At 40.2% G+C, this 27872-nt stretch overlaps 1 protein-coding gene and 1 long non-coding RNA gene across 7 annotated transcripts; one reads left to right on the forward strand and one right to left on the reverse strand.

Annotated features, from left to right (window-relative positions):
• Window positions 1-8736: 8736 nt before the first annotated feature.
• ikzf1 (IKAROS family zinc finger 1 (Ikaros)) lies at window positions 8737-25989 on the reverse strand. 5 transcript variants are annotated; one of them, XM_034682783.1, is made up of 8 exons: window positions 25695-25989; window positions 21142-21195; window positions 20868-20981; window positions 15318-15587; window positions 13671-13838; window positions 11786-11911; window positions 11181-11312; window positions 8737-10235 (listed from the first exon to the last, which is right to left on the reverse strand). In XM_034682783.1, the coding sequence occupies exons 1-8, from the start codon at window positions 25987-25989 to the stop codon at window positions 9529-9531; spliced, it is 1866 nt and encodes a 621-aa protein (XP_034538674.1). In that variant the 3' UTR covers window positions 8737-9528. The 5 variants fall into 5 exon arrangements, with proteins under 5 accessions (XP_034538674.1, XP_034538673.1, XP_034538677.1 ...); XM_034682782.1 differs by having other exon boundaries at window positions 11181-11315; XM_034682786.1 differs by lacking the exon at window positions 15318-15587.
• On the forward strand, window positions 24247-26898 carry LOC117812159. Of its 2 annotated transcripts, none has more exons than XR_004631150.1 (3): window positions 24247-24341; window positions 24840-24938; window positions 25499-26898. It is a non-coding gene; the product is annotated as an uncharacterized LOC117812159 (long non-coding RNA). The 2 variants fall into 2 exon arrangements; XR_004631149.1 differs by having other exon boundaries at window positions 24262-24341; window positions 24820-24938.
• The last annotated feature ends 974 nt before the right edge of the window (window positions 26899-27872 follow it).

The raw sequence follows: 27872 nt of genomic DNA on the forward strand, positions 1-27872 counted from the left end.
ATGTGATGACTTAGTAAAAGCCATGCTGCTCTGTGCTGGAACATTTTGCCTGAAGTGTCACCAGTGGTGTACTCATAAGGGTTGCAAAGGGGTGGAACATTTCTGGTAAATTTCTATGGGAAGTTAAACTGGGGAATTTTGGAAATATTCCAAATTGGAAACTTTTTATGGGAATTTATGAGAATTGATGGGAATTGAGGGTTATTTCATGGAAAGCTGTCATATCCAAGCATAAATATTTGTTTTGTTTTAAGCAGACATCCATCCAAAATAATACAATTAAAACAGATTTATTTGTAAGTAGAACTTCATCAAGTGTTCAATATTTTATTGAACAATCAATTATTTCATTGAAGAACAAAAACATGAATGTTGAGTTAAATATTACTCATCCCCCCGACCCAACCCATTCAAAAATTTACAAAAATGCAATCCCAACAAAGTCCCATTCAAAATGTTAAATAAAAAGTGCATATAGGGGGCGTGGTCTCCATAGCCCTGCAGTAAGCAGTGTGCTATGTGCATGTGATTGAGGAATAGCATAGATATTCAGCTGTACTTGCATGAAATCTGGTTGTTTTAGTCAGGATTATGCTCAAATATATTTTCCCCAACTATATTTATGTTCCATATTAAGAGCCAACCTTCAACCCTGGTTTATTCTCGTTAATTCCCATGGAAAGTTTCTAACTTTGAAAATTCCCAGAATTTTGCAACCCTACTCCTTTCTCTCTGATCAACAGAGTAAAGTGTGATGACTTGGTAAAAGCCACGCTGCTCAGTGCTGGAACATGTTGCCTGAAGTGTCGCCAGTGGTGTACTCAGACTGTTAGAGGGGCAGGGATGAAAACCAAAATATGGGCAACTCCTTCCAAACCTGGTACTCACAGTTTAGGGTGAATTTAAATGTATTGAGGCAGCGTTAACAAGAAGGGGTTGTCCCCCAGAACATTTTGAGCAGCAAACATTTAATTCTTATATTGTGGTGAATATTTATGTGACCATTAGTGGTCGAAATTGAATTATGAAAAGGAAAACACAAAACTTTTGATTTTTATATTATTGATCATAGCGCATAATTAACCCTTTATTTATTTATTTTTTTTTTTACATTTTATACATTTAAGGGAATCTAGAGGGCCCTGAGTACACCACTGAGTGTCACCCTTAAATGTTCATGAAGCTGTGTGTGTGTATCCACTGCAGATGGGAGTTTAATGAAGTATTATGGGCCTCATGTTAAACAAGAACTCTTACAAAATTAGATTTTGCTGTCAGCTGTGTACTCGACACACCTGTAAAACAGAAAGACGTCACTTTTATTAGACAATATCAGTAACTCAGTATTTATGTTTAATCTAGCTACGCTGTGAGTGTGTACGAAAATACACTAGCAGTCAAAAGTTTGGAAACAGCTTCTCATTCAAGGGTTTGTATTTATTGTAATGATTGTAAACACTGTAGATTAATACTGAAGACATCAAAACTATGAAAGAACATATATGGAATTATTGAATGAACAAAAAAGTGTTAAACAAAGCAGAATATGTTTTATATTTTAGATTCTGTAAAGTAGCCCCCTTTTTCCTTCATGACAGCTTTGCACACTCTTGGTATTCTCTCAGTCTGCTTCATGAAGTGGTCTCCTGGAATGGTTTCTAATGAACATGAGTCTTGTCAAGAGTTCATTTGTAGAATGACTTGCCTGCTTAATGTGTTTGAGACCATCAGTTGTGTTGTTCAGAGGTAGGGTTAGTACACAATGGATAGTCCTATTTGACTACTGTTGTAATCCAGATTGTTGCAAAACCAGATTATTTCAGAGTTTTGATGTCTTCAGTATTAATCTACAATGTTGAAAATACTTAAAATAAATAAACATTGAATGAGAAGGTGTGTCCAAACTTTTGACTGGAAGTGTAAGTGTCAAATTAATCTATGATTGAGCCTTGTTTGTTTAAATGACGGACACTTTCTTCGCCCCTCATATGAAAAGCTGGGTTAATCCGCCTCCACGTGGTCCTGAGATTTAAGTTTAACATGTTTTTAGTCTAACGCCTCACTGCTCACACACACACACTCACTGCCCCGCTGACGAGCACCATTATAGATTGTGCACACATGAATTGAAATTCTCATGTAAATTTAACGAAACAATCTTTCAAAATCTGGAAGACCATGAAAAAAGAAAACTCATTTATTTTTCATCTTTTTGTCAAGTCCCTGATAAATATTTCAGACGTGTGCGTTTGGCGACTGTATTGAAACTTTGTTGAATTAGCCAGCGGAGAAAGTAGTCACACACAACACCCCCCTGGGCGTCAGCAAACACGGGGACTCCTCACAGCTGGACCAGAACAGATGCACAGAATTCCTCTGGTGCTGGCAGGATCCACAGAGTGTGGACTTACCATATGGTGTCAGCTTGTATCATTGAGAGGTTTTCTGGTCACAAACACACAGGACATAGTTTGTGTTTAATAAAGGCAAAATTTAAAGGGATTTTTCTGCATTTATGCTTAATGATCAAATTTAAAATACATTCATATGAAATGATTGTGTAACGTGTCCTCTTTAGGTAACCTGGAGGTGCATTTAAGCTGCATGTTTGTGATTATGTTGTTCCTAGTGATCAAGTAGAGACAGTGAAAAAGGACTAGAATAATACACAGGTAATAAAGTAAAAGTGGAATTATTCCATCACAAAATCCTGCGTCAAGTTGAGATCTATTCTTTAAACTAAATGTGCATTACATTAGAATCCTCAAGACTGTCATGAAATAAGACGCTAAGGGAAAACCTGTGACCACCAGCGAGCTTTGTTGTCAGGTTAGGTTACTTTATTTATACCTGTTGGTAGATTTGCAAGATAATGATGTCCAGTTACAAACAACATTAACATGAAACCACACAAACCAGTCAGGATTGACAAACTATCAAAACACAAAAACAGGATACAAAAGGACTCCGGCTCCACCTCCCATCATTTAAAGGAGAAAGAAAATCATCATAAAATATGATAGATACATAAATATAGCTCAAATAAATACCTCTAGAATAAAACCAAGATTAAAGCAATTATTAAACAAAATAAATAATGCTAATGAATAAATATGTGCAAATATCACAGCATCTTGTTCATGTTACCAAACCAGTCATCAGTGAATCCTTCAACATTGGTCAAAGTGTTGTCCTTTTTCTAAAACGATGCGTCTTGTCAGTGTTCAGATATTAAACCCAAGCGGCAACCTTCGGTCTAATAAAATGAGGCCAATGGGGAAGTGTCCCAATTACGTGACAGAATCAAGCAGCAACCTCTGGCCGCGAGAATTGAAGCCAATGCAGAAGTGTTAAAAACTGCAGTTCATTGAGGGTCTGCTTGAGGCTGGCTCCGGAAGTACAGGAAACCACATACACACCAATTCAAAGAAGATGATATTTACAGCAGAAATAAACATGTTTACAGCCTGGTACAAAAAACGAATGAGTCTGGTTAGCTCATTTCTCGATCGGCACACACTGTACGGAAAGGGCTTTTTTTTCATAACGCAGCAGCAATTTCAAAGATATTAAGATTACGAGTTTTCTATTACAAGAGGAACAGCTGACTTGACTGACAGGCGGGAACACTGTAGCTGTTGGCTCGGAGGTTCAAAGCCTGCCTCTTTACCTCACACTAGCTCAACAGAAGTTAGATTGAGTTCAACATTTGGCTCCTGTCGACGATTGGCCTCAAAACAGCGCTTCAGAAACAGATGGGTAACGTCACGGATACTACGTCCATTATTTATACAGTCTATGATTAAACCTCACATCCACTCTTGGTACTGTGTGTTAACAGTATTTTACTGTTGTAGCTGCGTTTTACGTTTACTACTTTTTTTTGTCATATTCAGAATTTATTCATACATTTAAGACACCAGTCAAAGATTATGCTGCTATTTTTGATGCAATTCCAAGATTCTGTCTCCACATTTTATTTTTACTGAAGATCTTTTTATTGATCATTGTCTTGATCATCCAAACAACACTGACTTAACATACAAAAAACAAACAAATAAACAAACCAGAACACATTGGCAATTTGAAAAAACAACAACAACACTAATGATAATGTTGATGGGCTACATAAGTGTCAGCAGGTTATGAGTTTCATCTGGGTATGACTCAGCTAACTGGGGTATCGAGCTTGTCTTTAATGTAGTCCATAAAAGGCTTTCATGTTTTCTCAAACTTATTCCAGGAGTTATGGATTGAGAATCTCAGTTTTAAAGTCTGAGGTGTTGCATCACATCTCTCAGCCAATGAGTTCAGATTGGGGGATGAGAGGACTCCGTCACTTTTACTTCTCTTATCCAGTTTGGAAGTTTTGTTCAGTGAATCCAAAAGAGTTCCAGGATGAATCGGAGGGACTCAGTAAAAGGAAAAAACCATATCTCTTATTTTTCCACACAAATGTGAACATATATTTTAAATTTATTACCCGGATTTCTTACTGATCTTCCGGTTGTGCATGATGCTTGATTCTGATTGGTCAAAACCCCTTAGCAATGGTGACTAACTTTCACTGACATGAGGAACACCAGAGACAAACTGATCACACGTCATGTCAAATCAATCCACAGAATAGAGTTCAGACACATTTAGCTTCTGCTTGTTGACACCACAGACCGTAAAGTGAGGTAAAACCGTTAGCTTCTGTTGGCATCAAAACAATGATGCGAACGATGGGAACCCCTTCAGGATGGATCTATTTCCCATAACTACCTGCTAACCATATATTATCCCCTACATATGTAACAACCTTCTGTTTATTTCTTTGTCTTTTAAATGTTCTTTTGTTTCTTGCTTTTTTGCTACACTTTTTTTCATTGTGAATGTGATTCTTTGCTAAAGACTACAGTGGCTGGGAAGTTCAATGCAAACTAACCGGCAACCTCTGCAATGAGGACTATAGCCTCTATACGTGGGGCGCTTAGACCGCTAGGCCACCAACACCCCACAAATTTAGATTTTTGAAAACATTTTTACATTTTCTAAAACAAAATGACATTAAACACTTTTGCCAAGGCCAGAATAAATTTACATTCAAGAAATCAAATTGACTAAATCAGAAACACTTTTACGAGCGGTGAGACAATTTTACAAACAACAGAACATTTTTGCCAGTCTTCAAACAAATTTACAAAGACTGACAGAAAAGGAATATACTAAATACCGGAAGTGATCGAGGGAGCGGTTTGTTTTGGCAGAGAGAAACAGAGGCTGTTTTCAAAACGGCCTGCTACATACTACCTACGAATTTAGTGTGTAGTATGACTGTTCTGTTCGATCTATTATGCTGAGCCGTATCACTGGATTTCCAGTTTTGGAAAGCGGAAGTAAACAACAGGCAAGCCGATAGAGAAACAGCTTTTTTAGCATCACTTATAATTTAAAAAGTTTACAAATGGTTTTATGTAAATTAATAATTTTCACAGCCCCTAAAAACTGAGTGCTCCCCGTCAAAAAAAGGAGAAAAAAGACAAAGCGGAACGAGTGCTGTGCATTGTGGGAAACAGTACGCGAGGGAGACTGGTCCGATGCAGACTGAGAAATTTTCCTGAATCAGTACGACATCCAGGGAGTTTTGGCATACTGCAGACAGCCTGTTTTCCAAACCGTCTACTGCACTAATAGTTCATACTGATTTGGCCAAAATTCAATATGTAGTATGTGAACAAGAGCAAAATATGCAGTATGCCAAAACTTCCCAGATGTCGTAGGTAGTATGTAACAGGCCGTTTCGGAAACAGCCGGACTGTTCTGTCAATCACAGGTCAGCCTGATGTGTGCTTTCAAAATAAAAGCTAAACAGAATTTGAAAAGATAGTGATAATTCTTCATAATTTCAGTCAGAGATTATTAACAAATCTCATTTCAGTTGAGACTAATAGTGGACAACCTCATAATGAAATCCAGGCAATCACAGCTTGATCTGATCAACATCAGCCATTTGAAATTTGAAAAAAAAAGTGTTTCACTATTAGTCTGAACTGAAATGACTCAGTGGAAACTAATAATCTTTGATCAAAATCTCTGATTGACAGTATCCAGGATAATCTCTACTTTTCAAATCTGATTTGGATTTCATTTTGAAAGGACACATTAGAATGACAGTTACAGATCACTTCTGGTATTTGGTACTTTCCTTTTCTGGTAGAATCTGCAGTTTGTAAATTTGTTGGTAAAAATGTTCACTCTCGTGTAAAAGCGTTTCTGATTTACTAAATTTGTGTTCTTAAATGTAAATTTATTTTGGTCTCAGTAAAAGTGTTAATGTCATAATGTTTAAAAATGTTTTTCAAAATGTAAATTTGTCTCCAACCTTGTAAAAGTGTTTAATTCTCTGTGAATTTACATTGCACTTCCCAGCAACCGTATAAGACCCCCTTGAAAACAAGACGGTTCATCTCAAGGGGTCTGCCTGATATATAAATGTGTTCCAAATGTATTTGATTTTACAGAAAAAAATAATAATATTGCATCAAAAACAGATAAAATCTAAACACCTTAAGTTTGGAAGCAAAATGTTTCTTTAGTGGACATGTTAAAAACATCTGAAACTTGTCTAAAAGCTTCTCAGAGAGATCATGACTTTTTATGTAAATGGTAACAAGCCGTAAAGGTCAGGAACAGATAGTGTAGATTAATATTTGTATTAACATATGTAGTGAAGAAGTGTGGAGTAGAATATAGAAATACTAATGCAAAGTTCTAAATATTATAGCCTATATTGTATAAAATATTGTTTGATAAATATGAATTGAACCACAAGATAGAGAGACCTTTGACTTGATACGCAAATATGTAAGTATAGGGTTTTCCCCATTTTGTCCCAACCTAATTTGTATTCCCGAACATACTTCTGTTTTTTGCAAAGAAAAGTCAAGCGAGGCGTTAAATGTAATAGTTGTTTATTTGTAGTCCTCACAGCCTCACTTTGTTGAGAAATATTTCTTCAGACCAGTATCACAGAGTCGTCAGTGATTGTTCTGGACATTTGTTTATGGAAACATGTGTAAGATAAAATATGCATTCATATCTTGTTGGAATCTGTAAACAGCAGCACTGGAAGTGGTTAAGTCTGACTCTTAAAGAAGTATTTCAGTCAGCTGGCCGAAAGGGGAAGTGAGATTTGGGATTCTGGCAAGGCCATAGCTGGTTGGCCCTCTCATGCAAATGCCCTCCCTCCCCTGTTGGGTCCCATTCAAGCGTGGGGGGACCCAGCTCTGGCCACAGCTGCTTCCCATTTCTGCTAATTCACACAGCGGCCATCTGGAAGAGGCCGCTGCAGCACAACGCCACCGAGCTCCTCCGCAGGCCTCGGCTGAGCCTCTGCAGACAGGCTCAGGCCCTCAGAGCCCCTGCCCCTGCCTTCTGCTCCAGTGCCTGATCTTTCCTGTCCGCGCTCTCTGCTGCTGCTGCTCCTCAGAGGACCAGCGGGACTCTTCAGGTCCTGAGCACGCCACTTGTTCATGTGCTGTTTTGTGTATGTCCATGGAGTTCTTCTACGCTCACATACAGTCTTTTGTGTGTGTGTACTGTCGGCTATCAGTATTCCCTTGATGTCTTCATTTCAACACAAAGGTCTGTGTGGACAAAAACTAGTGTCAAAATATTCTCTGCCTATTAGATTTTAGGAGGAAGAATGTCTTTAGTCAAAAAAAGTATGCTTTAAAACAACAAAAACTCTCACAAGAAACTGGAAAAAAGGAATCTCCAAATGTATACAAGTGGTTAGAAACAGTAGGGAACTTTCACTGAGTGGTAAAAGTAACTTTTAGAATAAATAAAAATGAAAAGCTGAGAAAGATGGGTTTCTTTCAAAGCAAGGACAGGATATGAATAAATGTTGTGTTATGTGCCTGTATAAGTATATGAAAATATAGAAACCTTTGTCATTATGTGTCTGTATATATATTTTGGTTATTTCTACATTTATTTATGTATTTTTAATCTTAGTTTTGATTACTATTATATATCCTTCTTCCTTTTTCTTTCTTTCTTTATATATATAATTTACTTTCTCATTTTGTATGGGTGGAGGGTCACAAAATTTCAAACAAAATGTTGTGTTAAAAAGGTTTGAGCCTCTAAGAAATGTAACTCATGCATGTATAATATCGACACAATGAAGTATTAGAAAGATAAAAATAAATAAATAAACCAACAAAAACTCTAAGACATTTTTATCTAACATCCAGACTGTTCTCTGCAGTCCAACATAGGGATTGTAAAGCAGGTGGAGAAATCTTAATTTAGGTATTATCTTCAAACTGTAAATTTCAATGTGTTCATATTTTTCTGATTTGTACTCAGATGCCAGTCATTCACTCTGACTCGACCCTGTCTTGACAGCTGAGCTGAAGCAGCATCTTGAATGACATCTAATCTAAATGATTTCAGGAGAGTGAAATGAAATCTCTGTATTTATATAATAAGGTCAAATTGTTGGGAGAAAATGCCTTAACTACCAGAAATCTTTGGACTAATTTAAGGAGCACTTCTGACAGCTGAAGGTGGACGAGTCGTAAATATATTATAGTTAAAAAAATGAAAAGTAAATATGATTTTGCCATGAAACCTCCTCTGGATTGTGAAGGTGATCCTCTGCAGCTTAAGGTATCTTTCATAAAACAATCTCATTTTTATTGAACTCAACAAAACTTAAAACACTTCCCACTTTTTGTGCATGTATAAAATATCCTTTATTGATTTTTAATAAGCATAAAGCTCCTTCAAACCTCAAATAGCTCTTTTTAATTACGTGAGCGAAATAACTGGGAGTCATCAGGTGTAAAACAAAATTCCAGGACAGAAGTGTTTCCAGTAAAATGAACCAAAAAGAAAAGAAAAGCCTCCAGCAGTCGTCATGTTTCACTTCAAATACATTTAATACAACAGACAGAAAAAGATGCAGCTTTTATTAACTACTCTACCCACAAACATCATCACTTTAATAAATACAAAAACAAACAGGTGTGTAAATATAATATAAATAATGTGTCGGCTGCCAGAAATAAAGTACAGGATGGAGTTGTGATTGTAAATGAAGAGATACAGTATGTACATTGATTGTAAAGTCTTCAATGATTGTATTTAACACTGAAAACAACATGAGTTTCCTGCACTTTAAACAACCATCGCTGGCTTTCCTTCACCTCTTCATACAGAGATTTGAAGATGTCGTGTGGAAACGTTTCTATTTGAAATCTAGAAAAAAATTCAGTCAGAAGAAAGAATTTATACACACATATATATTTCAAACACACGAGTCCAAATCAGGCGTCCTTCAGTTGATTTGAATGTTCAGTATCTGTATAATACATTTATCTGTTTTACTAACGAGCATGCTTTTCATAAAAACAACTTTCAGACATCGACGGTGTGTATCTTCTTTAAATGTCTATGGTTGTACTTCAGGTCTAGGAGTGAGTGTGTGATGTTTTCAGTACGTACAGCTGTGTGTTCTCTGATCTGCATTGTTCAGTAGCGATGCTCCCCTCGGGTCATGTGAGAGGAGAACTCGTATCTGTCCTGGCTCCGGTGACCACAAAGGTTGCACTCAAAGGGGTTTCTGAAGCCATGGCACCCCATGTGAATGGTGTACATGACGTGGTCTAGGAACAGAATGCGACAGTGTTCGCACCGGTACGCCCTCACTTGCTCCCCGTCTGCTGTCAACACCTTGAAGCCTTCGGAGGCCATCTCAATGCTGGCCCGAATGGCCTCAAACTGCCTCTGCTGCTCCTCCTTCACCAGAGGGAGCACGCCGTTTCTAGAGGTGATGTGGTTGGTGAGATAGATGAGGCCGGGGGCTGCTCCGCCTGCGCGATCCTCGTTGTTGCTCTCTGTGTCTGTGGAGTCCTGGCCGCTGTGGCTGGGGGAGCCGTCCTTCTCGCTGGAGGCAGACTTGGAGTTGGAGAGCAGCAGCAGGTTCTCTGCTGCACTGTCTTTGGCAGACAGACTGGCCCCCACGAGGCCCTCCGGTACAGGTTTGTGGAGGGGGTACATGGAGCCAAGGCCCACATCAGAGGAGGAGGCTGGGGAGGTCTGGACCAAAGGGCGTAGCGACTCGGCTCCAAGGTAGCTGATGGCACTGTTGATAGCCTGGTCGATGACGTGGGGCTGAATCATCTCACCTGCTCCTACATCATAGGAGAGGTCTGACAGGCGCTTGTCACCTGAGGAACCTGGCAGAGACAAATGAGTGATGAGAATGGTTTCAATCAGTAGCTCACCTACACGCCTTTCACCTACATTCAGTGCTTTTATCATCTCAACTCTCAGCCGAGTTTGTTTCTGACTTTCTATCTCATGATCTCTTCTTGGTATCTCTAGTCTAAAGCTGGCCTTTTAAATCCCTCCCTCTTTTGTTAAAGCGATTTTCATGATCCAAATATACACTACCAGTGAAAAAGTTTGTAAGTACCTTCTCATTCAAAGGTTTTTATTTATTATAATGATTGTAAACACTGTAGAATAATACTGGAGACATCAAAACTATGAAAGAACATATATGGAATTATTGAATGAACAAAAAAGTGTTAAACAAAGCAGAATATGTTTTAGATTTTAGATTCTGTAAAGTAGCCCCCTTCTTCCTTCATGACAGCTTTGCACACTCTTGGTATTCTCTCAGTCTGCTTCATGAAGTGGTCTCCTGGAATGGTTTCTAATGAACATGAGCCTTGTCAGGAGTTCATTTGTAGAATGACTTGCCTTCTTAATGTGTTTGAGACCATCAGTTGTGTTGTTCAGAGGTAGGGTTAGTACACAATGGATAGCCCTATTTGACTACTGTTGTAATCCAGATTATGGCAAAACCAGATTATCTCATAGTTTTGATGTATTCAGTATTAATCTACAATGTTGAAAATAATTAAGATAAATAAAAAACATTAAATGAGAAGGTGTGTCCAAACTTTTGACTGGTAGTGTAAACCAAACACTTAGCAAATCAATCCTTCTTTTCTTTACACTGCATGCATTCTGACAAAGAAAAGTGCAAAGCCAATTCATACAAACACATTGCAAGCATCACCTATGCAGCGCTCATAGGTGCAGCATTTACAGCCATTTCCCAGCAAAAGTATCAACATTGTATTAACACAAAGGAAGCAGATATCAGCCCTTACCCACAAACTTCTGTGGCATAGTGCTCTTACGTTTAGCTACATTATTAGCTAGTCTGTCTAGCACCAGGGCTCTGTCAGATCCCGCCAGGCTTAAGTCTTCCCTCTGCTCATTCTGGTTGCTTTCTTCCTTAACTACTGGAAAGCAAGACAGAAAAGTAGATTTCAGGGTCAGAGTACTTTGAGTTTTTCCCCTTCAGAGTGATGAACTGGGGTTTGAAACAACATGTTGGTGTTTTCTGTTCTGATGATATTTTTCTGTCAGAGCGCAGAGCGGACGCTTCTGACACATGTGAGGCTCTCGCTCTTTAAATGCTGAGAGAGGAGATCTTTAGAAACCTGCACAGTCAGTAGGAAGTCTGTAGTGTGTTTGTTTAGTGTGAAAAGAACACTGACATCATGATTAGATTTACTTCATTACCTCTGCAGTTGTTCTGAGTAATAAAGAACATCTCACCTCAAATGGACTTCACAGGATTCAACCTGACTTCTTAGGTGACAATGAGGTAACAGTTTTAGCTACTAGCTGTCATATGTGTAGCTAATCCTGCTCTGAGGTTATGTAGGTCATCAGATGTGGGTGAGAGAGAAGTGTGAAAGGCACCAACCTGTGTAGATGCTGTTCTGCAGCCCCATGCACTGGAGGTAGTTGTGACAGCGCTCCTTGTGCTCCTCCAGAGAGCTGCGCTGCTTGTAGCTCCGCCCACAGTAAGCACACTTGTGGGGTTTTCCAACTGCAAGAAGAATAACAGTACATGAAGGCTGTTATTACAGATTAACACCACGGCACACTTAATTCAATATATTTAGCTTGAGTTACAAATTACAATTGGAGCCAAATGTAATGTGATCTCTAATCTCCTTCAGTTCTTTTTGAAAGGGATGAAATAAACACTCACTTTGTTGTTTCATTAGTTACATCTTTGTTAAACAAGATTCAATTAAATACAGGAGCAAATAATTAATACGCAATAAATCAACTTTCCTCTCAGAAAATATTCTTATATCAATATGTATTTATCAGTTTGAGATTTGCTCTAAATGTAAAGTGTGTTATAAATACAATTTATTTTTCATATTATTGTTATTATTATTTAACAAATATTTTTAAAATTGGAATTGGATTCAGATTGATGTATCTTGGAAAATGCCATGTGATATGATTTGAAAAGGGGTGCCTCTGTTGTTAAACCATCACTCATTAATAAAGTGTCCACTGAATATCTACGGAAGAGGATTAGGGTCACAAAAAAAAAGAAAAATTAAGGTCCAATATATTTTTTTATTATTGTTATTCTGAGAAGAATAAGTCAGCATTCTGACTTAAATCACCAAATTCTGACTTTAATATCCGAATTCTGACTTTAATCTCATAATAATAATAAAAAAATATATATTGGACCTTAATTATTATTTATTTTTCAGTGGCCCTTATCCTCTTCCGTAAATATCAGCTGTATGATATCAAAGATTCATTTTAGCACCTTGCAAAATCTGATTAAAATGAAAGTATTAAAAACATTTTCACTTTCATATAAAGGGAGAATTTGTTGCAGGACTTTTGCACAAGATTGCATCAGTTTATGCTTTAAGTGTTCTTTAAAATCTTTAAAAATAACAGAAATTTCCAGTTTGACTGTTATAAATAGAGGATGACAGACATGAAGGTGACAAAAGTAACGCCCACATTGTTTGATTGACAGGTGATCTTGGGGAACTCCACAGAAAAAAGGTAAGGTCATGTCCTTGGTGATTTTTTTAGACGAGTAATTAAAGATTCAATAAATAAAACATTTACCCATTGTTTAATTTAGTTAAGGCTCTGATCAAAATAATTAAATAAGCATATAATTATATAATTATTCATAACACTACTTAACCAGCAGAGGTTTGTTATGACCTCCGAGAGAAAGCCTTGAACTAAAAATTATTAAAATGAATAAAAACATTCAGAATCACAGTTGTGAATTAATAAATAGTAAAATTACTAAATATAACAACACCACATAAGCATTAATGTGTTGTATATATGAGAACAGTTACAGACATGGTGCTGTGTCTCAAATGTGACGGATGCATTTTTAATTCCATATATTTGTCAAACTGAAGGACGGATTAAAACATCATCAGTATAAATCCTCTCATGGAAGAGAGGGCCGTGAAAATGATCAGAAAGAATTCCAGTTTTATCCTCCAAGAAACAATCATCATATATGTTTTTAGAAGATGTTTTAAGGCTGAAATTGGGGGGTAAAAAATGTTAAATTGTTACTCTTTAATTGTAATTGAGCAGATTTTGTACATCTGTTGTTTACACCCAAGAATTTCATAAACACATGCTTCTGCAAAGCACTTTGAAAAAGAAGTGACACCACATCTACACCCTGTCAACTTCCCCCTCTGTAGCCCTGAGCGCTCGCTGCATGTACCTCAGCGCACGCCCTTTGTAACATGTCCAGGAATTACCACGAGTGCCGCAGATTGAATACTGACCCGAGTGGGTGCGTAAATGTCCGGTGAGGGCGTCTCTCCTGCGACAGGCGTAGCTGCAAAGGTGACACTTGAAGGGTTTCTCTCCTGAGTGCAGCTTGATGTGACGTAGCAGGTTGCCCTTCTGGGTGAAGGAGGCTCCGCACTGGCTGCACTGGAAAGGACGTTCTCCTGAGGGTCAGAACACAAATGATGCACGTTACTGATCAGAGGAGGACAAACACAAAGAGAAAACACACAAAAACAAAACACATGTCTGTTTTACTGGCATACAGTTTTATGTTTTTCATGGACCCCAACAGAGTTTATATTTTTTTACGCTTTTCTCCCTAATTTCACTATGCTTGCTTCCTCCTCTGACAACATACAGAGTCTCTTTATGTGGATGAACATGTGTGTTGCTGAGGTGGGAATGCAGGGTCACCGCACTAAAGAATCCCCGGCGCCAGAACAAGTCGCATGATGGAGTGCCGCCCGGCAGAGAAGCAGCAAGCAGCCTGTGGGAGGGATTCACAGCAGAGTGACACTCCATCTCTCCATGCTCCCCCTGCCCCAGCGACTACTGGCGCTCTGATCGAACAAGAGCCTTTCAGACTCAGCCTGCCAGTTCTGTAATGCACCATTGCCTAGGTCAATTTGATCTGAAAATCTCATTTTTTTTCCTCTACTTCGTCTCTAAAATAAGAGCGGCACATCACAATGCAAATTCAGCCTCATTTGAATAAAGCGAAGGAAACACTTTGTGTTGAGAGCCAGTCTTCCTGATCAGCGCCTCTGGAATAAACCAATATCCAGCCTCTGTGAGTGTTGTGGCATTCTCTGAGAACGTTTTAATATGGCTTTTTTTTCAAAGGCCCCCCATAAAATAAGAGTCACCAGTGAAGCAGCAAAAATATATAAAAAAGGAAATTCATTAAAAATGCATTTCAAGAGCAAAGACTCACCACAGAATATTTTCTATTTAAATAGGAGGCACTTCATTATATCTTTTATTGTACTTTCTTTTGCATTTACATTAGTCTAGTGTTCCTTTCTTCCACTTTGAGTTTCATTAGTTTCTAAAGCTTGACAGTTAAGTGCCTTTTTCAAAATGTTCCCCACCACTGGTTTGGCTTCTCACAATAGAATATCAATTTTGAAACTTGAAGAACTTTTAATAGCTCGATAATTGTCACTTTATAGAGATTCCATTTAATTGCTGCTGATATCCCATTTTCAACTGAGAGCATGTTTTTTCAGAAGTTCGTCTTTGCTACTTTATCACACAATAATTTGATCAGTTACTGTTGCTTGTCGTGTGATAATCCCTTTTTTTTTAGATGAACAATAATGAATGATATGCTTAAAGTCTATTTCACGCACCACAGGAGCGTCTGCATACAGCCGGATGCAAGGATGCCATTACAACTACAACTGAGCACGAGGTCGACTGCAAACATAAGGCTCTAAAGTTAACTTCAAAGGCTCTATCCCTGATGTTTGTGTGCAGAGTGCACCGTGGTGTGTTCCCTGTCATCATGTTTGATAGATAAATGTCTGAGGCCTTGATTTTTGAGGGGTACAGTCCAAAAGTTGGGGGGAGCCATGGCATCCTCTAATACTGTGAACATGGGTGCAAAGGGAGGGCAAAGAGTATTTCAGGCGGCTTACCGGTGTGGCTTCGCTTGTGCACCATCAACACATTGGGGCCAATGCAAACTATCCCACAGATATCGCACTTGAGCTTCCCGTTGGGCAGCCGGATGCCACCAGCCGAGGCGAAGGCTTTGGCGTCAGGGCTCGGCTGTGAGCCGTTCACCTTGGCCCCCGAGGCATCGATCACGCGCAAGTCTTCCGCACACTCCTCCTCCTCCATGCCATTCATGTCACAGGACAGCCCATTCTCCTCATCACTGCGAGCCTCAACTTTAATATTACAGGCTGGAAAAGAGGGCAAGGGGGGCCACGGTTTAGAAAACGAGCATGGTTTTTTCATGATGTTATAAACTTTAGATGGGCATTTTATGTTGATACTTTAACATGAGACCACATGGAGGTACATTTGGATGTGACGCTAATGCTGCCTTTAGTTTATAAGCCTTGATGTCTGTGCTGGCGGTGAGAATAAATGTTTGCAGGATGTGTTTGGACATCTAATCTACTCTATCTGACTGAATATTTCAAAATATATTTTTAATTGGTGAGAATTTGGTGAAATGCTCCTTTAAAGTGTTTTTTTTTTTTAATCTCATCAGTAATATTCTGTTTCCATCCTTAAGACATCATCATACTGTGTGTTACATTTTCTTTCTCCTCTTAATATAAACTGATAAAATACACTACCAGTCAAAAGTTTGGACACACCTTCTCATTCAATGGTTTTTATTTATCTTAATTATTTTCAACATTGTAGATTAATACTGAAGACATCAAAACTATGAAATAATCTGGTTTTACCATAATCTGGATTATAACAGTAGTCAAATAGAGCTATCCATTGTGTACTAACCCTACCTCTGAACAACACAACTGATGGTCTCAAACACATTAAGAAGGCAAGTCATTCTACAAATGAACTCTTGACAAGGCTCATGTTCATTAGAAACCATTCCAGGAGACCACTTCATGAAGCAGACTGAGAGAATACCAAGAGTGTGCAAAGCTGTCATGAAGGAAAAAGGGGGCTTCTTTACAGAATCTAAAATATAAAACAGATTCTGCTTTGTTTAACACTTTTTGGTTCATTCAATAATTCCATATATGTTCTTTCATAGTTTTGATGTCTTCAGTATTAATCTACAGTGTTTACAATCATTACAATAAATACAAACCCTTGAATGAGAAGGTGTTTACAGACTTTTGACTGGTAGTGTACATATGAATGGTGACGCCCTCACTGTGTTGCTCTACCTGGCTGTATTTGAAACCTTTACTGTGGCTCTGCTCACAGTCCCGGTCCTCTGTCAGGGCAGACGCTGCTTATAAAACTACTGTGGCTGCACCATAACATGACTGAAGCAACCATAGCTTCCTGTAGTGCACACTTTAACATTTTCACACTCATGGGGATGCTACATCCAAACTTCAAATACTTCCTCTTTTTTTTTTTTTAGGTGTTTAGTGATTACACTCAGAGAAAAGTCAGAAACATGATCATAGATCAACACACAGCCTGATCCTGTAAAGTGTGCACTCTGCTCATTATCTTTTAAAACATTACATAAGGACGGACAGGTGGATAGCATGTCTACTGTTTGAGGATGTCAGCAAAGATATGAAGCAACACACACATCATCTCACACCATCACTCTTTGGTGAAACAAATGACAGCAAGATAAACAGGAAACAGAGACACAGGAAGCTGTGTGAAACTAGGGACGACGCCGACAGCGGTGTGTATCAGAGCAGCCGAGTATGAACAACTCAAACAAGCAAACACACTCTTGTGTTTAGTCTTTTATCATCCAGGCCTAAACTGTTTATTTCTTGTCATTTAAAGCTTTTCAGAGTATAAAAAGTAAATGCTGCGTGTTGGTAGAATATTCCTAAGACAATTTAAAAGACTGACTCTGATATCTGATGTTCGCAGAGCAAACAGAAAAAGAGAAGTACCCGCTGTGTTGGGCCACCAGCTCCATCTTTTCCCACCAGAGATCTTTAGAAACATTTAAGAGAACTGTCAGATCATGCAAGTCCCGCAGCTACCAGTCTGTGGTTTGCATGTCACCGTGGCAGCCTGATTTCCCCATGCCTCTACCTCTGTTTGTTCAAGTGAAGAGGAAGAGGTGGAAATCATGAAATATAGGAATCTATGGAAAAGGGGAAGCTTTAGAAAGAGGGCCTGTCTAACTGAAATACCAAGAATTATGGAGAAGTGACAGAAAGGGAAGCACGGGAAAGGAATTGTAAAACAGCCTGTAACTGAAACTTTTTTTTTTTGTCCTTTTTCACTGACAGCCAACGAGAGGACATGCTCAACGTTTCCCATAAGAGCAGGGTTTAACTAACAAAAGAGTAAGAGTGAGGGGTAAGGTCAGAGGCGCTTCTGATTGCTATTTTGGTGAAAGTCACAGAAACTGATCATCCATCTCCACAAAAAAACTATCTTTTTCCTTTTTTTGGTTTGCGTCTCTCTCTTATTTTCTTAGCAGAGGAAATCAGAAAGACATCTTTTATGATCACAAGGGGGAATAACTTCACTGAGTTTAAACACAGAAAATATATATTTTTTCTACTTAGGAATAAACATGATGATGATGAGGTGAGATTTGTGTTTTTTATTTCAGCCTTTCTCCTCAAGTCCAAATGTAATCTCAAGAATAAAAGTGGGCCTAGCAGGGAATCAGTGACCGAGAACATGTTCGAACAAGTGAAGCTTTTTGTGTTGAAGACTCGAGAGAGGCTACACTGTCTTAACACTCCTGATAAAGTCATGATTTCATCCAAAAACCGCTCATAGCCCCAGATTTCTTAGCTGTAAAGATAACTGTATATCATGAGGTAATTATGCACCACTTCAAGGACTGAATTGAGACTATTGCTGTAGTCAGAGCTGGCCGAGGAGGCATCGCACACATCACTGATCCAGGATTCACTATTTCTCATTTCAAACACAAAGCAGGTGCAACAAGACTTTCTTCATATCCTCACCATTTCCCTATTTTATTTTACAAACAATCACCCAATAAAGCGATCTATGTTTATCTAGAGTCGTCAGTTCCTGAGGCATGCAACACATCAGCACACATACGAGGTTATCAGCCGGCTAAAGCAGACAGAGGGGAACCATGCACACCGGCTGCCACTCACTTCTCATGGATTTGGGGAAGTTGTGACTGAAATGGGAGTAGGAACAAGGCTTTTACTTGATATCATGTTTATCATGGTTACACATCCTGATTCTCTCGTTTTGGGAAGCTGCTGACAGATCACACAGTAGACAAACAACACGCTTTAATTTAACTTGAGGTGGATCTAATCTGCAGAGCACAGAGAGGAACAGCTACTGCATGACACTGACTCAAATACTGAGGGGAATGATTCACAAATATTAAAACATATGAGGAGTATGAGAGAAAATCACAAGCACAAAATGAAGAAACAAAGGAGCTGTGTTGACAGATGTAGATGGCAGACTTGGCCGCTGTGCTCGTTCTGCAGTGTGGAAGTGCAGGAGCCTGCTGGAGGTTCCTGTTACTGACTATGTGCCGCTCTCACCGCCTGAAAATAACCCTGTGTGCAAAATAGTGGAACCGCATGTGTTAAACCACGCCAGCATCACACTCAGCACCAAAAACAGCCTGCTTTTCCCCTCACACACTTTCTGAAAACTCGCCTCCATGTTTTCGGGAACTAGGCGGCTCAGTCTCCCTCTCAGTCTCATGTCCCTGAAATAGCAAAGTGTCTGTCTGAATCACTGAAAATGAAAGAGAAATCTTTTCACCGGTCATCAAACTGCCTCGTGATTTCAGACAAATGGTTATTTTCTCATTAAGCCATACAGGATACAACGGACGACAAAGGAAGCTCATCTCAGACCTTAACACCTCTTTTTTTTTTACAGATGTTTAAGAGTAGCAACAGTTTGCATCTCAGACTGTAAAACATCAACACAGAATAGTCCAGGTTATGAGATTTTGATACTTTGAGGTCCCCCGTCCCTCACACAGTCCCTCTACATTTTGTCTTTTTTCACAACAGAGAACTGAGAAGCACATGATCCTGCACGGCTGATAATTATAACTCACTCTGGCTTCTATCACAGAGGCAGCCATGCATAGATGTACCAGATACTTGCACTTCCCTTCTTTAACTCTTTCTCTCTGTCCCTATATAGACACATGCGAACTAAACACACCGTGCGGGAATGAACAGAAACTCCTGCAGCGTCCACACCTCCAGCTGCACCCCCAGTACTTTTTTTAAATGCCAGTGATAAAAGGCCAGCAGTATGGATCTGAAGACTACTTTTCATTTTTCCATATTTAGCTTCGAGTTCATCAGCCGACAGAGAAGTGAGAGACACGGTTCTCTGTGAGTGTTCCCTCGCTCAATCTAAATATTCTCAGTTGTTTACATGACATCGCAGCATTTGTGCAGAACTGTAAAAAGAGCAGAGTGTGACAGCTCAACAGTTGTAAAGTCAAACAGGGATCCTCCGAGTGAGCGTGTGTGTGTGCGTGTGTGCAGGTGTGTGCAGGTGTGTGACTTATGTGGTGCAGTGATGTGCAGATCTCTCTCAGACTTGGCCCTGTTCCTGAACTCTTTATCTCCAGGAGTGTTGAAACCATCTGAGTTCTTCTTAGGAAACTCTTACACATCCAATTTCAGTTTCCTCTTCGTTTTATTTTAGACCGTACGCTGATGCTTAATCTTTGCCGCTATCTCTAGAAGTGGAAAAATGCAGCAAAATGATCAGCTGTCATCATGAAAACTTCATACATGACGCCTGTGTTTAAGGTCTGAGTGTGAAAAACTGAAACCTGTCTCATACTTTTCATCTCTATTTTAATTTTCTACTTCCTGTCTTTGTGACATTTTACATGACTTGTCTCCCATGAGGATTGTAGGAGATTTGTCATTATGGACATATTAAACGTGATGAATACATATTAAATGCACAAAGCCTCATTCTACCTATTTGTCCTGTTAAAACTGTCTCATAAATCTGATGCTCGATCATGTCCCCACTCTGAAAATCCACACCAGGAAGCATAAATACACACTGGTGATCTGAATCCCCTCAACATGCTTCATCCTCATTTTCATCGCTGTATTCCCTGGCTTGATGTTCTCAAACTCAAATCAAGGCCACATTAGCTATTCCTTAAGATTGGGCTCATTAATGACATGCCATGGATCAAAGGGATTATGATTTTTTTAACCTCCTCAGCCAGTGACCTAAATGTGTCTCTTGCAGTATAATTAATATTTCCAAATGCCTCCCAATGGATAAGCCTGGGACTAAGTTAATGTTTTTATATCTGTGTGTGTTTGATGCTTTGATTCTGCAGCTTTCTTTCACTTAACCCTTTGACTCTGGTTTTGAAGCAGTGGGAATAAAAACATTAAGGCCCTGCAGTGGTTTGACTCATCTGGATGCTGTTTAATGCTGATTTGAACTCATTATTCAGACACTTGATTAATTTTATTTTAATTTTGCACGATCAGTGATGATGCTCTGACACTGTGTGGGTGCATATGTTGAGATGTTACATGTACCTTTGTCCCCTCTGTTGTTCTGCTGGTGGGTGGAGCTTGCTGACAGGTCCTCAGGGACAGCCATGGGCTCCTCTGTTTCCTCCGAAGCATCTATGGCAGGGGGGCTGTCCCTGCCTTTGGAGACACACACCAGCAAACACCAGTCACTCACTATGCAACCCCTCGACCGGTCTCATTCAGGTGAGGCAAAATTACCTCCAGGTAATGTAAGAGTGTGTTTGTGGGCCTATTGTATCTACATTCTGCACTCAATCATGCAGTGGGTGGTCTTTACCTGGCATCTGGGCCAATTCTTGGGCCTCCTCTGTCTCCATGCGGTGCAGGTACTCTAATAGGAGAGAAATGGAGATGTAGATGTGTGTAAGTTTAATCAAGTGCAGGGCAAGGAAACATTATAAAAAAGTAGAGTGGAGTAAAGGGTGCACTCCTCAGCGCGACTTCATCACCTCCATGAGATCACTCCTGTCACAGCCGCAGACACACCACTGTCCCCCACATAACATTACAAAGAATCAGAGACATTTTCATTACAAGTCTGACAGAGAGAGTGAGCGTGGAGAGTGGCTCAACTCCGTCTGATGGGGCCCGCCGGTTGCACGGGGTTAGAAATGGCCTTTCAGACCACATTTGTTATTTATTGTTAATTTCCTGCCACGTAATCATCCAAAAATGCAAACTGACTGCCGCAAAATTAAGCAGAAAATTAACTGGCCCCAGGTCACCGGGATGCGGGTGTTTGCCGTGCCCAGCTGATCGGCGCTCATGTTCTCTCTAATTTAACTGAGCATGCATCACTGAGCCCGGGGCCTGAACACAGACGCATGCAAGCCACAATGAGAAACAAAGAGATGGGAAGAAAGAGAAAGAGGGTAAGAGACAGGAGACAGATAGATAGGGGCAGGGAGGTAGATTGCAATTTGAGTGCAAGAAGTCAGAGGAGCGAATGCAACAGGAAGGAGGAGGGAAAAGAGAGAGAAAAGCAGGCCGAAGGGCAGAGAAGTTCTCTTTCTTTATTTTTTAGAGTGATCCTCCGGCCAGGGCTGAATATCTGAGGAGTCACCAGTGCTAGTGGCCCCATTAATAATGGATGGCCCTGAAGCCTGCAGCAGATGGGCCCAACAGCCTCAGCCCCGGCTCTGCCACTTCAAGAAGCCCTTGGTGGGGCCGCTGCCCAGTCCAAGCAGCCACTCGGGGAGAAGTGAAGCTCCCGAAAATAGCGGAATGAGCCCAAGGGAGAAGGGGAACCTAGGCCTTCCTGTTTTACTGACAGATGGCTCCACACATTTGGAACAAATAGTGGGAAGCGGCCGGCCTCTGTTTCGCAACGCACAATGTTCTGCAGAATCAAGTCAGGAGCTCGACAGTCTGAAGACGCCCAGGACGCAAGTGTGAAGGGAGGAGGGGGGGCAAAGGTCACTGGTGCAGATGATTTCCTCAGCACAACACAGGGGTGTTGCGTGTTATCCTGCAAGTGACGAGTGTGCAGCTCTGATCTTCAGCATCTGGAGTTTGGGGGTCGGGGGCAGAGGGGGGCATATTCTCATGTGCCCTTTTCTCTGGGCAGATGGTGCGAGGGGAAACACGGATGTGTTGGTGGGGGGCTTCGACAAAATATAAAGAGTCCCTGCATTCAGCCACAACCCACTTGCGTAGGTGGAAAGTACGGTGCACCTAGAATATTCAGGAAGTAGCTATTTTCTTTGAGTGAGACAAAGTGAGACTTTTTAAAGCTCCTCTCACTCTCTACATGCTGCAGGTATTTTGGGGGGTGTTTAGATGAAATAAATACTTTATATACAACCCTTCCTGTTATACTCAATCCTATACTAAACTCTACATTGCATTCATTTATATTTGCCTCAATTTGAAGTCCTGTGCATGTTATTCAAGCACAGGTGCTCTGTAGGAAACACATCAACACATAACTTAGCAGTTTGAAATTTGTGTTTCTCATTTATTAACGTGTGTGTGACAGAGAGAGAGAGAGAGAGAGAGAGAGCGAGCGAGAGAGAGAGAGAGAGAGAGAGAGAGAGAGAGAGAGAGAGAGAGAGAGAGAGAGAGAGAGAGAGAGCATGACGGGGGCAGGTGTAAGGTTGAAGTGAAATGGCAGTCATAGAAACAACTTCTGACACATAACGAAGAGCGACTGGAAAAGTTTTGGTCTGACTCTGAAGAGTGAGGAGAGGCAGGAAGAAGCTTGTGGGTTGAGAATTTTCGGTCCTCCTCGTGTTAGTGTGTGTGTGTGTGTGTGTGTGTGTGTGTGTGTGTGTGTGTGTGTGTGTGTGTAGGTGTGTTTGTGTGTGTGTGTGTGTGTGTGTGTGTGTGTGGTGTATGGTTGTGGTGTGCTCAGTGGGGGTGGGGGTGGGGGGGTTAGAGGCGTCTGCTCAAAGCGAGGTGTAAAAGCTACACTAGGGAGCAGGGTGGAGATGAGAAACAACGCAACCGTTAACAGATACTGAGGACCACACCAGCAGAGTTTGGATACCCAGGAAGCTTCGACACCAGATACTAAACATGACTTTCACATAAATACAGCACAGATCAAAAAAGGGAAAAATATTCCACATAAAGGCTTTTCTGATTGTTTGAATTCAAATAACTAAATTAAGATTCATGTCAACAAAAGTACACGTTTTTATGAAATAACTCTCCACCAGAGTGACATGATTAAAACATTTCTGATAACTTTAATCATAATGTTTAATTTTATGAAAAACACAAAAGGATATATTTAATATCTCTGCTTCTGAAAACTAGGTGTGATCTGCAATAAGGCTGGTTACTGTACATCTATATGAGAGTTATATAAGTTAGGATTCATGGCACACTGGCACTGGTCTAACTCTGACAATATCACAACCATTATGAATCATAACTCTAATTATTGATATCAAATAATCTACCAGACTCTCCCTCCTCCAACAGTTTCTGTGCAGGCTACCTAAAAGTATAAAGTATTTCTGATTCTGACCTGATGATTTAGCAAAATATTGAATGAATGATTTTCACTGCCCTGAGTTTAATGAGGAGTTCTGCAGCTGTGGGAACTTTCTAGACATCTGTTAGTAAAGTAATTTATCCTGTGTGCCAAACAATGTGGTGCATGGTCACCTGGAGATTCTCATCACACATTCATGAAGTGTTTGTGTGTAAGTGGGTAAATAATGTGAGTGGAAATGTTCAGGACCCTAACGAGGGGGCGAGCGGAGGAGAGAAGTTTCCTTCATTTGCATCTGACACACTTCACTACTCTGCTATTCAGACAGTACAATCATTTTAATAACTGTCTAACCTTCTCTTACCACCCCCCTACACACACACACACACACACACACACACACACACACACACACACACACACACTGACTTCTGTTTCTTCTGACAAGAAAGATGATGTAGGCTATCTGCAGACGGATTTGCTGCACTTGCAGCACTTCTCTTTCCAACCGAGCTGAATAAATCCTATTAGTGCAGGTACCGGGGTTCCTTTACGAGTCTGAAAAAGTTCTTATGTCTTTATTCTACTGTATTTTTCTTCTTCTTCATCTTAGATCAAGAGTTTTGGTAAATGTAAAGAAAATAAGTTTTAGTTAAATATGTGAATTTTTTAATTGATATTAAAATAGAGTAAAAAATGTATAACTTAATTTGAATATTTGGGGCTGACAGAAAAAACATCATGATACATCAAATAACTTGTACAGAAATATAGAATAAAGGTGTTTTCTCTTGGGACAAACGGAGGCAGCTCGCTGACTTTCTTTATCTCACAAACACCACCAGATAGTGAACGGATCTGTTCAGTTTCATGGGTCTGAATCATAATGTTGTTATTTCATATCTGATTATGTAGAGGTTTATTTATTTTCTTTTAGAAGGAGCTCGACTTTTAGACTTTTTTAATTTGGAACTTTAGATTTTGCAACTTGTGAAAACTTTATTTTCTCATCAGAGTTTCTTTCTGTTTGAGAGTCTGGGCGTCAAAAAGTCCCCATGCACTCCTTCTTACATGTGCTCCTGCTCCTCTTCACAAAGACGTTCAGCAACTAACCGACCCTGAGGTTCGAACAGGTAATTACGAATCTCCAAGGTGTGTGAAATGAGCAAATATATCGGTGATTAATTTATTTGAAGATGAAATGCCGTGTGAGAATGTGCCTTATGATTTCCTGTTGAAGCAGCGCTAAGTATTTCCACATGCGCTCTGTTGTTTGACCCCGATAAATAACTTTTCTTTATTTATAATTTTATTTTATCGATTATTCATTTTCGCAAAATGTGTTAAAATGTCAAAAAGCTTGGGAGGCTGCAGAGTGAAGCTGAAGTTTACTGAGTGCGCACATCAGATGCAACAGGTGCTGACAGGACTGTAAAATCGTTTTTAACTGTTTAAAATCAGAAAGAAATGTGTAGATAAATAGAGAGAAACACGGAAAACTGTTCAGCATTTTTTAGAGAAATGTTTGTTTGAGAAAAGTTCATCCATGTTCCCAAAAGAAAAATAAGCCATATGGAAAATGAGGAACATTCCGGGATTTCCTTTATTTTTTTTTTCGAAATGACGCGCATAAGCGATGTTATTATTCTGTTTTAAATATAAAAATATATTCTTGTTTGTTGATCTGTTACAGCTTCTCAAGCAGATAATTACGCACACTAAACGGGATCTTGTGCTGCGGTGCACCTGCATCGAAACTACAAGGAGTCTTTTCCAGACAGGTGTAAATGTCTCCTAAACACCACGAGAAGAAACACATTCACTTCAGAGGTCTGCGCTAGCCTGTCGGGTTAGTGTGGAGCTGAAAAGCGCGGTGGAAGTCACTTTACCTGCTATTCCTTGAGTTTGCAGAATGAAGTTCTTCCAACTCTCCCCGGCTCCATGTGCAGAAGGTCTCAGCGCCGCGGCGGCCCCATGGAGCTGCGCCCTGAGTCCCTCCCCTCTCCACTGCACTTCCTCGTTCCAGCCCAACATGACTATGTCTCTGAGCTCGACTGGGGCATTTTGCTTGCTTTTATCCACAGGCCGAGTCTGCGGCGGGGAGTCGAGCCACCGAGCCCTTGGCACTTGCTTTGTGCCGTGCCAATAGAAGCTGACACCCAGTAGACCATTACTGGCAGCCATGCATGAGATGGGATGAGGCGCGCGAGGAGAGTGGACCATTCATTGTTTATTTATTTCATTCTCACCGAGGAAACAGACGGGGGGAGCTCCTTACTTGCATATTGGACAGCTCCCCTTCTGTCACCTGTTCTGGCACACTGAAGCAGTCCATGAAATTAAGAGAACTGTTTTCTTTCCAATGTAATGACTTTTTTTTCTTTAATGTTTCATCCTTTTGACTTCGCTCTCACTCTGCAGTGATTGTCCCCTGTGTGCCAAAGCCTCCCCTGTCCTCTCCATCACACCAGCAGAGTCCACAATGTAGATAATGTCTGAACTTCAGCAATTTGCTCCTTTTTCAACATTTTTTCTGAATGTATCCTCACTTCATCATCATCATCATCATCATCATTGTGCAGACATTCATCATTAACACAGATAATGTGGTTGTCCTCTGGTTTGTATTACAAACCTTGTGCCACTGACTCTGAGTCCAGATAGAGCTGAACTTTTAAAGTCCTTCACGTTTATTCAAAACTGACTTGAAATAAGACTTTGGGAATAAATGAGTAAACAGTCGCTGCACTCTGAACCAGCGGTACTGCACATATTCTATACATATACTGAACCATGCAGCTCTTCATCTCCCTATCACTCGTGCAGATAGCATGAACATCCATTGTAATGATACTTGAGCACAGCGCAGCAGCAGCCACGTTTCACTGTGCAGAACCTTTTGCGATGTTAAATAACCACCTTCCAATCTCCCTGTAATCAACCCTAAGTGTCAGTCTCTCTTACGGTTCTGTAATTTAAGCCACGGACTGATGGATGCCTATGCAATTCTGAAAATCAAATTGAAATGTTGGATTAATATTGATGGAAATTCTAAATAAATAATGAGTGCCACTGCTGGTTTGGTTAATATAACACTCTTTCAGAAACATTCTGTCATTATATTCTCCTATGAGTGTGTCTGATAGAGAGTCTGATTGTTGCTGTCACTAAGAATCATTCAAACATAAAGAAGCAGGCTCTTTTTTATTTGTGCCTTTCAAAACTGAAGTCAGAGCTGATTAAGTTTCAGGAGGTTATACTTAATTTCTCCAAAGAAAAGCAGTTTACTGAGTTTATTTTCTCTTGCCCCCCCCCCCCCTGTTGTGACGGTTCTTCCCTGTATCCCACCGTCCTCAGGCCTGCAGAGCACTCTTATCTCAGGAGAGGCTGTGTGCTGGATTTGCTGAGTCACCTTTCATGGGAGGCTGCCCTTATCTCCTAAGAAGCACAACTTTCAGGCAGTTGGTTGCAAAAGGAGGAACTTCTGGCAGGAGCCTGTTGTGTCCTCACGGCCTAAATGCAAATTGCGGCAATCCTCTCTGACTTCCTCAAAGCCTTATGGCCAGGCGCTGCTTTGTCTGAGAGGTCAGAGGGTACAGCTTTAGGCACATTGCAGGTGTGGAAAAGCCACAGGTTGAGCTACTCTTCAGGTCACTCAGAGGGAATGCTGGGACTGACATGTGACTCAGCAATATCTCCAAGTGCAGATGGGTCCAATCGTGATCTTCCACGGGTCCCATCATGACGCAGCAGCTCCTCTCACAGTCGGTCTGAGAGGCTCAGCACTGTTAGGACCATGATTTAAACAAAGTTACAGAGAAGACACTGAAAGGTGCGGGGTCAATACTCTGAGCATTTTACTGACATTGATGTATAAACTCTTCTTGGTTGTGTGCAAACCGATTTCTAAATTCTGCAGCATTTAAAACTTCATCACATTTACAGGCTGCAAATCAAATGAAACATTACCCTCTGCTTCTTTAGGTCACACCACAACCTGCAGAGAGCCATGTTGCAATAATTAATATCATTACCTGGCAAGTCTCAGAACATCATCAGGGATGTCG

The sequence above is a fragment of the Notolabrus celidotus genome, chromosome 4 (genome assembly GCF_009762535.1).
Source record: "Notolabrus celidotus isolate fNotCel1 chromosome 4, fNotCel1.pri, whole genome shotgun sequence".
NCBI classification, from domain to species: Eukaryota; Metazoa; Chordata; class Actinopteri; order Labriformes; family Labridae; genus Notolabrus; species Notolabrus celidotus.

Coding starts and splice junctions, on each gene's coding strand:
- ikzf1 (XM_034682782.1), bottom strand. CDS start 25,989: ATGGCTGCCAGTAATGGTCTACTGGGTGTCAGCTTCTATTGGCACGGC. Junction 21,196..25,694: donor GCAAACTCAAGGAATAGCAG/GTAAAGTGACTT, acceptor CTCTCCTATTAG/AGTACCTGCACCGCATGGAG. Junction 13,839..15,317: donor GCACAAGCGAAGCCACACCG/GTAAGCCGCCTG, acceptor TCTGACCCTCAG/GAGAACGTCCTTTCCAGTGC.